At 34.9% G+C, this 13,148-nt stretch overlaps 1 protein-coding gene across 1 annotated transcript in view; it reads right to left on the reverse strand.

Annotated features, from left to right (window-relative positions):
- Positions 1-1,124: 1,124 nt before the first annotated feature.
- PPIP5K2 (diphosphoinositol pentakisphosphate kinase 2) overlaps positions 1,125-13,148 on the reverse strand; it is a 54,341-nt gene continuing 42,317 nt past the window's right edge. The window contains 8 exon segments of the mRNA XM_050913151.1: positions 1,125-2,916; positions 3,563-3,691; positions 5,239-5,382; positions 7,393-7,412; positions 7,414-7,450; positions 9,162-9,224; positions 10,106-10,225; positions 12,269-12,338. Coding sequence (XP_050769108.1) covers positions 2,813-2,916; positions 3,563-3,691; positions 5,239-5,382; positions 7,393-7,412; positions 7,414-7,450; positions 9,162-9,224; positions 10,106-10,225; positions 12,269-12,338 — 687 coding nt within the window. The 3' untranslated portion in view covers positions 1,125-2,812.

Below are 13,148 nucleotides of genomic sequence, written 5' to 3' on the forward strand. Positions count from 1 at the left end.
ACATAAACAACTACTAGAAAGTACCCTTCTTTTCTTCCACCAGTTCTTCCAGAACTGACTTTTTGGAAAAGTTTTTGCAATTTTTTCTTTAGCAAGTTACTTATGGGTCTATCAAGTATATAATTGCTGTAAACTGATAAAGAAAAAATACAGGAAAAATAAAGGAACATTATGCTTCCCTCTGTGTCAGATGACAGAAAACAGTGTTAAATCTCTACATTCTGCCACTTGAATAGTCTATTGCATTGAAATGGCTATTAAAAGTCTTTGTTACATCCTTCTGCCATCTTCCTTTGAACTCTGCTAGTTTTGATGCTATTGATCAGTGTATGATCCTTATTTTCTGTATGCATACCTCCTTAGGCTTGTTTATATGGATTCCTACAAAATTGAGCTATGAAAGCACATCTGCTTTCTCTTAACAAATTTTACTTGCTAGTATAATTATATAGAGAACTCAAATTTATGTCTATTATGATAAAGAAACATCAAACAGATAAAACAAGATTTAAAAATAATTTTAGGAGTTTTTATGAACATTTTTGTGTTTTGGTCTGTTTGGTAATGATGCTTCATTTTTTAAGGAAATGCTAAATGTTTACTTAAACTAAGTTTCAGGGTGGTAGTATTTTGGGAGTTAGTCATATTCAACCATTGATTTTCTGTGAACTTATTCTTTGACCTCTGTCAAATCCAGCTGGAATAGGATGTACAGCTCAAAAAGTTTAATGTGAGAGGGAGTCCAATTGCATAAAGAAATTGGACTAAAAATAGGTTCAAATCAGCTCAGTACAGTCCACATTCTGCCTTATTGCCAGAATACTAACAGGAAATAGAAGAGCACTCACAGTGGTTCTGTATTTGATGTTACCACTGTGGAACATGAGGAAGCACTGCAGAATGTGTGACTACCATTTACCTTTTTGAGGAGTGATTTCAGTATAAAATAATAAAACTCTCATTTCTTCTAAGTCATGTCCTTCACCGCCAAGAGAAATTTTGGCTTATTTGTATATTAATGGCTTATTTGTAAATTGTTTTCCACCAAGACTACTGAGTCAATTACTCACTGTACTTCACGTATACTCTTAAAAGAAAACAAAATAAAGACAAGTTGCCAGTGATCTTGTTTTTATTCTGGAGCACATAAAAAAAGTTATGCCACAGCTTTGGTTGACTGGAATGATACGCATACTTAAATTTTAACAGTATTTTTTTTTAAACTGTAAACAAATGTACATTCAGTTGTGTGCAAGACCAACACTGTCAATAACACAATTACACTACAGAAAATGAAATGTTTTAAGTATATAGCTGTGAAACCCTTCATATTTTTGGTATTTAACCAGCATTTTTAGAATTAGTCTGCTGAAGCCATTTCATGTGTGGTAAACACTGAAAACAGACCCTGTGGCAAAGTGAATGTAATTATAGTTGCACTGGCTCTGGAGATGAGTAAGAGCCCTAGTTAAGAATATTACTCAGAAGCTACATTTTCTGCAACTTAAATGTGAAAGGAATTATCTAACTTGTATTTTATGAAGTCCATTGTTAATAATCAGCCACCTGAACTTACAAAAGTGGACAATATTTTCATACATTTGGGATAATGATAATCATTCAATAGTTTTTCATGCCACAGATAAAATCACAAGAACTGCTGAGACTGGATGATTACTCTACATAACCCAATAACTCAAAGTTCCACTGACCTAGTAGTGCTTCTCACAGCTCTTATAAGATCTTTAATGGTTTTTTTTTAATGAGACCTGTTGTCAACCACCTAGATTGGAAGGAGAGAGGTATGAAAATTCCCAGGCCATGATGAATCCTGACTATTTTGCAACAGTAAGCACTGAGTTCTGGTAGACCACAGTCTCTCTCTACTCTGAAGGGATGATAATAAAGCATAGATGGAATATTTACAATTTTTTGGATAAACTTACTAGCAGACCAGCTGTAACCATTTCTCTTTTACAAAATCTGCTTTTTAATATCACCTTTTTGTAGAAACATATGGCAAAGCAAAAAAAATTGTTTTTTTAGTAAACAAAAGAAGGTTTTGATAAAAACATATAAAAGAGTTTTATCTGCTGGATGATCTACAGGTACCCGTATACAAGCATGTATACTAAACAACAAAAGAGAAGGTGTATTTCAATGTTACAGGTCTGATGTAAACACAGAATAAAAATAAGGAGAGTCAAAAGTGACAATTCATTAACTAATTCCATCATGCCTAATTATTGCAGCATATATGATATAAAATAATTAAAATGCAGAAAACATCTGCTTATCTTCAAAACCAGGCAAAAGAGATCTCTTTGGAAATGTAGTTAAATTAAAAAAAAGCTTCTAGCCAAGATGTCCGTTACATTTCAGCCCACAAAAGAAATTCACAGGGAGATTATAAACTCCTGAAAATAGAAGTTTATAGTGACAACAGATAATGCCTTCATTACAGTGACAACAACAGAGCCACTGTAAGACATACCACTGCATTGGTATTTTCTTTTTGTACAAGTTTACAGTAAATATTTGAAGACACTGAAAAGGTTCCTGTGCAGCTTTTCCATTAAAGGTGTGCAGCTCATCAAACGGATAAGTAAATATATTTCCTGAAATGTTTTAGAAAATGAGAAAAGACATTTGACCTAAATATGTAGCGTGCACACTAGTTAACCATGTATAAACTAAAGACTCTTAAGTGCACTATGAACTGCAGACATGAATGGCTTTTGAAAGCTCAGTAATTTAGTTGAATGCACACTAAAGAGTTGTTTAAGTTGCTTCCAGTTTTGTCTGATGAACTTCATTTCTTCTCAGAAAGAGTTTCACCACTAAGTTCTACGTCTAGCGAAGCCTCTTCAAGAGATAGCTTAACATTAGATACACAAACAGAAGATCCAGGGGTAGCTGTACAGATAAAGAAAAAAAGTATTCGGTTTTACACTTAAGAATATCCATGCTACAAAGCATCAAAATCAAGAAAAATGCAAGTTACCTAGCACAGAAACACACACAAAGCTACGCTGTATCTAATGAAACAGAGGCCCTCTAAACAGCACAACCATCCAAAAGCAGACAGTGTAGCTGGCCAACAGTTCAGATGCATATACTAACGACTGAATGCATGATCATGTTACTGGCAGCTTTAGTCAGAACTTGGTCACAGAGCTCTGGTAAATGTTCAGAAAACATCTTAGAAATTCTGCCATTTAAATAAATAAACTTCCTTTGCTTGTCTTACTTGGAGAGAGCTGGAAATACTGTCATACTTCAGAACAGAACAAAACAAAACCCCACAAACTCTCAGGCCATAGAAATTCTTTCAAACACTTCAGAGGATAAGAGAAAGTAACTAATAATGCAGTTTTACTGCTAAAACTATTTGTGCAATGCTATTGAGTTCTCGCTGATCCATAAAATGATCCCACTTACACAGACAGGGAATGTTAAGAAACAGCTGCCCTAAGAAATTATGTAATACATAGGAAAGAATCCCACTGTTGGAAATAATGTAATCAAGTTAGCCATTCTGCCTCTGACAGAAGTTACTTACATAAGGTTGGTTTCTCTATTGCTAGCCTTTCAGGCAAAGTTTCAAGTGGTGTTGGTTGAATTTTTGCAGGGGTATATGTATTCAAAGAAATTTTTCTTCCTGACAGTGGAATCATGTAAGTTGGAGAAGCTGAAATGGGGGGGGAGGGAAAGAAAATATACACATGATTAATAACAAAAATACTCTCACCTGAGCAAAACGCCAAAAATAGTACCCACAGAACTGTGTATCTGTCCAGCAATATAGATGCCACCGTTACACAACCTGCAGCTCAGCTACCGATTTTTGACTCTAGTGTCAAAACTTCAAAGCACGAAAGACAAACCTAAAAATCTCCTTTTTACCTCAGAAAGCGACACAATAACTTCAGGCTGCTAAGGCAGCTAAGCCAAATTTCAGCAACGGCTGCCTTGCCAAAAGACTGGCAAAAGCATTAGTGCTACTTCTCATAGATATCAAGATTCCACTGGAATAGGCATTTAGTCCAAAACACCTATAAGTGCATACAATACATTATTCCCTAGACAACTTCCAAATGTTATAGGAAAGCGGAAGGAGAGCAAAGCACCTATGGCCTCAATTGTATCAGGTGTAATTTTCAACCGCTCCTTTGTAGAAGGGTGACAACCAGACCACCACAGAGGTATGACAGTTTTTTTAAAATATTTTTTCGGCTTGTGTACTCTAAATTCTGAACTGATTTTGAAGAGACACGAACTTCCTAACCAGTGTAACAAAGCACTGGTTTTAAATAGCTGAGAACTTTAAAATACCTGTAAGCCTCCCTAAGTTCTTTTTCAGTAGCATCAGTTTTCTTAAATTGCATATCTTCCTTCTCAGATATTGGAGGCCTAACCTATTAAATTAGCTGCTGATTAAAATCTAAACTGTATAAAACTAAAATAACAGAAAAAAAAGGAAAAATCCTAACAGCTAGGTTAGGTATCAGTACTAGCAAGTAGAAATTTTCTTATGAAAGCATGAGTCTTTAGACATTTTCTCAAGAAGAATGACTTTCAGTCACCTGACACATGAATTATAAGCATCCTGATATGTGGTAAATCTGACCTAACTGAAATCGTTTCCACAGACACACCAGCAGAATCACAATGGGAACTCATCTTCCCAAAGACATATGCATGGATGGAACTCAGTCTGCATTTCATTACAAGGTCACTTAAACATTAAACATGCAGCACAACTACTAAAAAACTAAGTAACTGCAAGGCACTCCACAGGTGAAACCCCAAGTAATATTAAAAGAAACAGGAAATAACACAGTTTTAAGCTGTAAAAGGTTTGTAAAAGGCAACGCTACTCTGCTGAGGTTACTGCCAGTACAACAATACAGTATTAAGCTGGAAATACTGCATACTCACTAAAAAGCACTCCTTGTAACAGTGTGGACAGTACAGAGTTATTCTTAATGTGAGAAAATAAACCAATTACAATTTCATTAAATCCTTAATTTACTACCCCAGTCAACAGAGACTTTACTTCAATGAATTATGACAGTGTCCATACCACAAAATGATACTGCAAAAATGAAAATTATGGTTTATGTGCATATTTCATTTTTTTTTAAAGCTGTATTCTTAGTTTACTTGTTAGCTGTAAAATACCAGAAAGATTAACTAGACAATATTTAACAATTTAAAATGAACACAATTACAAACTAAAATCAGTACATGTCTCTTGTAGATTTTCCCTTGATGGAGCAGCAACAGAGGCAAGAAATTCATCCACCTGCTTCAGAGACAAGGAGTTGTGTAGAGTTTCCAACGGGCAAATAGAAGGCACCATGGAATATAGTTCAAAACCTGAAAGAAAAATAATAAAAAAAAAGAGATTTCCAAACATAAGACAACATTTAAGCTACTGCATGGGCAAGTATTAATGCATGATAAAAAGTACTTATTCTAAATCAGCACATGCAGACATAGTACTCTTGAAATCATGGACACTAAATATTATAGGAGTTGGAACAAGATGTGCCGGTTTCCAGGGTGTACTAAACTAAAGGTACCATGTAACATACCATGGGATACAAATCCCATGTACATATAAAGTGGTCTTCAAACATTACAACTGTGCTCTACTCCCAAATCAGTTCATGAAAGAGAACTTTCCTCTAAGACAAACTTAGTAAATCACTAAAAAAAAAAAATAGTCGGGAAATGGTAGTATTTCTCCTACTCATTCTCATACCTGGCACAACACTAAATAGATATCTCATTCATGCAAGTAAAATAGGATAGCTATGTTGTCAACCGTTAGCAGAGAAGAGCTAAAAATGCTACAACTTCCAAGAAATAAATTTGCAGAATTCACGTTCTATCATCTTCAGTATTCTGTGAAAACAAATTGTTGCCTTCAGTATCAAAGGAAAACCACTGTTAGCACTTTTGTACCTTGAGGTTACATGTTTTAACTTTGTAAGACAGATTTACACCTACCTTTATGCATCTAAAAACAGTACTTAAAAGACTAGAAGTTTCATATATTAGAACAGGTAAGTATAGCAACCCAAAATCTAAAAATTTATTGGACTTTGCTTTTCTACATTAGTATTGATCATACACCAACCATGCATATGCATATTACTGACATACTAAAAAGCATTTAAACATCTTGGCAAAAAAAAAATTGCAATTCTCTAAAGTGATGCAAGTTTGATAACTCAATGAAGAGCTCTTCATCCAACTGCATTTCAGAAGAGGAAAATATGTCCATTAGTGTTTTCAACATACAGCTGTAACATTACAACTTTGCAATTCAATATTGTAAATCTACAGTTGCTACATTCCTTTCAAGATATTTATATGAAGAAACAATAGTGAATGAAATAATGTTTAGAATTTCAGTTCAAGGTACATTTATTAGAGATAGCATTATGACTGTGAACTGTTCCCTCCCCTAAAATAATAAGCATGAGTATTCCTGTGATACCCAGTGTTCCCCATTCACTCCCCATTTAGTGCTTTGCATAGAGAAGTAACTCAACAAAATTTCAACCCCCAAATGTCTGTATTAATATTTGGATCCACCTTGGCCATACTCATGGAAACTTGGTTTTCATGTACAAAAGAAACACCACCACATAATTTCTATTTTCCTATAAAGGCAATAGCTAAGCTTCAGTGTAAGCACTAAAATGTCTGGCATACATATTACTATCCTAAACAACTACGCGTGCATGCAAAGCGCAAACCCTTTCTTTGCATTACAGTAAAATATACTATTTATCTCTTTACTCTGACAGAAAAGTCACTATCACTTGAATGAGAATTTATTTTTTTAATTTTGCAAAGAACGTAGTGGGACAATGTCAGGTTAACTTTTTAGTAACTATTACTGTTATAGTGCAGTGTTACAGAAAACCAGGAAGAAATTTCAAAATATACCCATGCCCTTTAAAAAAAGAAAAGAAAAAGTTTTCTTCTTTCAGAAATTTCCTCTCCACAGGTTTTTGTTCAGTTTTAACAATTCTGCTATCAGATAGGCATATCCCAGCATGTTGTTGTAGTATCTTTGCGTCTAAGGGATATGACTTAAAAGATAGTCTGGAAATCTATCTGCAGTGTTTTATTTGAATATTTTATGATAAATATTTTATGATGTTATGAGAAATAAATTTGAATTTTAATGATGAAGAAGCCTGACAGTATCCCTTTAAAAAAGCAATTTCCTGTAAACTAACAGCCTTTTAGCTTTGGCTATATTTATTCTTAAAGCACTGTCCCCATCAAAAGGCAAGACAATGAAAGGGTTAACGCAGCATCTCAAAAAGCCACCCTGCTGTCTTACATTGAAAAGCTATAGAGACATACCACTGGAGCCTAGACATTCCAGAGGAAATGGACCAGCACCTAAAGAGGTGTGGGTGTTCTGCACAGAGGCCCAGAAAATAAGGTAAAGCACTGTCAGAAGATACTTGTTTCACCATGTTCCTTGAACTAAAGATGGGGGGATAGTCTGAAATGAGTTAAGAGGATGTGATAACAACATAAAAATAAGAAAAAACAGAGTGAAAGGGACAAGGAGAATCCAAATGGTAGTCCAGAGGAAAGACAAAACAACATCAATATGTTCTTAATGTTAGTAGAGAACCCTTGGAAACCTGCAATATACTTAGGTTTCATAGGAGCTCATACAGCATGCATTCATCTTGTAAAAGATGTGTAGTAAAACTGCTGTATTAAATGAATCAGAACAATCAATGCATTCATTAAAAGCAATTTAGATCCTTTTTTAAAGAATGTAGTCAAAGAGTGCTAAATGGAACAGAAAGTAATCATATTATTAGACACTGATACTCAAATGCAGTTCTTACCTTCTGACCTTGTATGTTTTAGAAAATTTGGTTTGAATCTAAAGATAAAAAATGGACTCCTAACTTTCCTATTTGAAATAGGACACCAGAATTGGCCTTTTAGTTCAAACACAGTCTTAATGGTATTAATTCAGCCTTACTTTAGCAGCTTCCCTTCAAGAAGCGCTGCTGTGCAAAAAGTCACTATGGATTCCAAATGAATATAATAAAGGACTACTCTGCTTCTCAGCAAAGCCAAACAAAAACTCAGTCTTTTTTTTTAACGTTGTTTCTAAGCAAATATATTTTGAATCTAACATGAAAATGCTGATGATTTCCACTGCAGTTTCAATCATATCACCATCACTGTACTCAGCCAGCAGTCATGCACATTTGAAAACCGCAATTAAGAAATCTGGAAAAGCTACATTAAGATCCGGTGGATGCTGAAGACCGAGTCTAGTTTTCATGAACAGGATACATTTTGGGCCTATTTAATCACGTAGAAAGGTAGACATGAAATATTTTGCTGAGGAAGAGAAAGACATACCTCTGTCCTGTGTGTTAAACCAGACTTTTTTTATAACTATGGTAGACTGAAGACAAGTTAACTCTCACTCTTGAAGCTCAAGAGGTCAATGTAAAGCAACAGGCAGCTCTCTTGCTGTGATTTTTAGTGCAATATTTAAGTAATTTGCACATCTGATGAACAGAGAAGTATGATAAGGTAAAATAAATTTTTGTCTGATGATAAATACAGAAATTTAGCAGGAATGGAACCAAAGCTTCTGCTTTAGTTTTTTAATTTAGCATCATTTCAAGAAGATAGTCATAAACTCCAGTTATCAATTCATTGATTTATTTTAGATTCAGGAGGCTCAGGGAAACAGCTCAGCAGGAGAAAGACAAAGAAGCAGCAGCTAGCAAGAAGTGTATGCCCAATAAAGATCAGATTTAATTCTGTTTTTATCTTGTACCATACAGTCTGATCACACAAGAAATTGGGGAGAATAATTTATTACAGAGATCACGATTAACAGTAGCACTTCAATTTTTTCAAGGATTTTTCTAAGGAATGAATTTTGATGTTGTATTTATACTAATGAATGGTAAAGAAGGGATTTAGGATATCTAATGATTACAAATATATTTGGAGTTGTGCTTGAAGTTAGGAACGACAGACGGCTGGATGATACTGTACACCCCGTATTTGAAATAAAAATAAAAGGGATGAAGCAAGGAACCTTTTGTTTTCGTTTTTGTTTTTAAAATAAAAGCAAAACGTACCATTGGTTGGGTGTCGAGCAAATGAGATAGAAAACCTTTTAACAGCAGAACCGCGTGTGGTGTCTGAGAAAGAGAAAAACAGGTACCTGAAATTTGTAACAGCTACCAAAAGAGGGACATTTTAAAAAAGGAAAGGAAGAAGAAAGAAAAAAAGAAAAGATGAAAGGGTATTAGAACTGAGTGGCATGCAGAAGGGACCAAGAAAAAGGGCTAAAATCTAAATAGAGGTTAAAAAGAAGAAAATTTGGATTGTTGGTAACTACAAGATGTGTAATGAAGTGTATGAAAACAAGCAGAATGAGCTGGTGATTCTGGCATACAAGGTTATATCAGGTTAGAGTTGAACACTGAGTAGTGAATTGGGGGGAAAACAGCATGAATACTGTTTCACCTCAGAGTTATCAAGGTGTGCTTTGGTATCTTTACATTCTGAGATCTAGTGAGAGAGTTTCTCTTCTACCCCAGATTATCCAAAACTGAAAATGTCCTGCTCCTTTGTAATCCAAACCCCACTGAAAAAAGGTCAGGAATCCTAAAATTTTCACCATCAGTATGTAACTTATTAGTTTATAATTTTTTCATTCCTTGTATATGCTCCAAGTAATTTATTTCATTTCAAGATCAATAAGTAATGATAAAACCCGAAGTTGAATTTCAAACCCAGAATTTTAGTTTACTTAAAAAGATGCACTTGCTGAAATCTCCTGGCACGCATTACAAGTCTGTGAGCTAGTGTTCAATTCAAGACAGAAACAAGAATTAACTATGCTATTAAGTTAAACATAAGCAAGCTACGGGCAATAAAGAAGCAATAGAAACTCATACAATTAATACTAAGGCAAAGGATTCTAGGATTCCATTAAAATCAGTAACCTAGGATTTATCTTTAGAAGTTTAATGTGGCACATGGGTTTGTGCGTGCATGTGCGAGAGTGTGCACATACCATCTATGAAGCCAGAAGAAGTCAGCTTTTTACGATGAGTACGAGCATAATCCTGTAGGTTAGGTGCACTTGAAGAACCCCCGAGCACTGAGGTGCTAAACAGGCCCGCACAGTGAGACCCTGATGGGAGTTAGAGAAAATACATACAACAACCAGGTGTTCGTCCATTCACATTGGGGATGCATGCAGCATGCAAGCACATGGCTCTTACCACACAAAAGGCAGCTTTTGGCAGTGCCTTGGACAGGTTCACAATATGCTTGTAATGTCAAGAGTGGTACTTGTAGGCTGAAACTATCATAATTTATTGTGCTTCTACTCATGACATGGCACCCTCTATTATATGTGCACAGAGAGGACTGGCTTTAACAAAGTGAGTTCTTGTCCTGTTTTCGCTTTTGGTAAAGAAAAGTTACCAGTTAGCATCAATGTAAACATAACCAAAACAACAAAACAAAACCAAGATGATGATGACGTGAAAGTTGTGTGTTTTAAACCTGCAGTTCTGAAACAAATATAAACTGGTAAAAAACTGCTCATTGCTTTCATCCAATTCAACCTTTTTGATGACAGGCTGTAATGAAGTACTCATGCATTTCCACAGACTTAATATGGAAATATTTCCCTTCTAACCCCAACAAAATGTTAACCAAACTGGAAATACTCTATTCGTATTTCAGCTACCATCATTAACAATGTTACAAACTGAAAATACCTAGAAGTTCCATCGAGTTTAGCTTCATTTCCTTTCCTGAGAAGACTTTTGTACATCTCTATGCAAGTGAGAGTACTTTTGTTACAACTCATACATTCCTGCCACTAGGATGGGAGTTTTAAAAAATCACTGAAGGCCACAGACAGAAATATAAAAATAACGTTCATAATCATCAACCATAAATGAAATTTACATACAACAATGAACAAAATGGAAAAAAAAGTTGCAATTTTTTTCCTTTAGTTTTTACTACTAGTTGAAAGGAGACGTGGTTTTTCACTCATAACTTATCTTTTACATTTTAGATTTTTTTGGAAAAACAACTATCTATCCAGTGATACTTCCTTTCATTACTTTTAATGACCCAGTGAGGGGAAACATTACTAGCACATGTGACCAATCACAGCCAAAATAAATTGATGCCTGGTCTGTGGCAAAAGCCTTTCACACCAAATGTAATACCTTAATTATTATGCACAGAAATACATCAACTTCCACAAGCCATATTGTGTCACACATTGGCAAAAGAAAAGTTGTTGAACTTTAGCAAGCACACAATAAAAACCATGACTTTGATAAACAAGAGCACCTGATGTATGCATTTTACTAAGAGAAAAATATAAGAGGGAGAAGAGTATCACAGAATTAGACATACAAAAAATACAGATCTCTACAAAGAAAGGAAAAGCTACTGCTAAGTTTATGCACATAGCTTATGCATTTTCTACACTTCATTTTTCCCCATGAAAAGACAGACTTACAGAAAAAAATGCAATATTGATTTACAGTAGTGCACGATTTCATATTTTTGCATATGAGTCATATGTATGCCTGTTCCAAAGAAGCAACAGAAAAGCACCACTTGAATGAAAAGAATTTGAAACAACTCATTGAATTATAGCATGATTCATTCTAATGCTGAAAGGAAGAAATTGATTTTAGGAGAGGGAATGTGTGCAAAACCCCTGATATTATCAAGAAACTTGAGGTTTGTTCCCCATCCCCCTCCCCTTGGTAAAACACCTTCAATTCCATCAAGTGCCCACAGTAGGAAACATTAATTTTCAAGAAAAGTGGTTTAACAGCTTCCAGTGCAGGCCATTTCAATCCAAAAGATTCTTGCAAAACCCCAAAACTCAGTCATGAACTACATTATCTTAAAAATCTACTTTATGTTAAAAATAATCCTGTGTACCTGTTGCGAGCAGTACAGAGTCAGTAGTGTGAACAGTCTCAAAACAATTTGCTCTCTTCAGTTATAATTTATTTAAAAAACTTTTGCTGCAGAAAAATTGTCCAGTTCATAGGCAGACACTCAGCATATATTATTACAAGTACTATTAGGTCCTGTTAACATAAAAGCTATTCAAAGAATGTACAACTGTGCAGAACAACGGGCAGATGAAAAGCTGCTAACATCAAACAAAATTTCAATTGTAGGCACATACCTAGACCACTCTGCTTTTGTTCCAGAATAGTTCTCGGTGTTCGTAAGTTACTATTGCTTTCTGATAAGACCTGGATATAAAAAACAGAAAAATAAGGGAAAGTAGAACAGCAGCATGAAACATCCATTTAACTTGATACAGCAGCCTGTTTCAGACAGACAAGTGTTAATAAGCTGTATGATAAGTGTTAGTAAAAATATGTAAAGGAAACACGAAAGATCATGCAATATCCCCTTCTGAAGGGAGTCCATTTCACATATGAGTTCCTTGCAATGAAGTGGTGCAAAGCAAGCATTCAGAATGAGAAAGGACACAGACCAAGACCGATATGAGAACAGACATTTGAGACATTTTATTTCATTTTACCAAATGCACTCTCCTAAACTGCGCCTGTATTGAAAAAAGGAGGGGAGGGAAGGAAAGACAGACAAGCTATTGAGGACACCATACAATCACTGATCCATGCACGGGCTCAATCAGTGTAATCTTCAGATGCTCACAGCCTTTACTGACACAAACTTTTCCTATGTAAATAGTTTTAGAATTTTCCACAATAAAAAGAAATTATGAAAATTTTCAAAGAAAAAGGATATGGTTAACAGAACACCATCCATTGTCATATATGTAAACAATATCTCGACACACTAAACAATCTTTAGATCTTCAAAAAAATTTACTGTTTCTTTTTTTCCTGCCTTTCCCCCCCAATATTTAGAAAAATCTTCAAAATATTGTACAAGTCAATGGATGATGTACTGTGTTGGGAGTTTCAGATACCTCCAGATACAGAAGGCGAGAATTATTAGTGCTAGAGTTTCTTCCCTGCAATAGTTAATACCAGGCCACTGAAAATATGATATATGCAAAACAAGTTTTGAAT

Source organism: Gymnogyps californianus, chromosome Z (genome assembly GCF_018139145.2).
Source record: "Gymnogyps californianus isolate 813 chromosome Z, ASM1813914v2, whole genome shotgun sequence".
Lineage (NCBI taxonomy): Eukaryota > Metazoa > Chordata > Aves > Accipitriformes > Cathartidae > Gymnogyps > Gymnogyps californianus.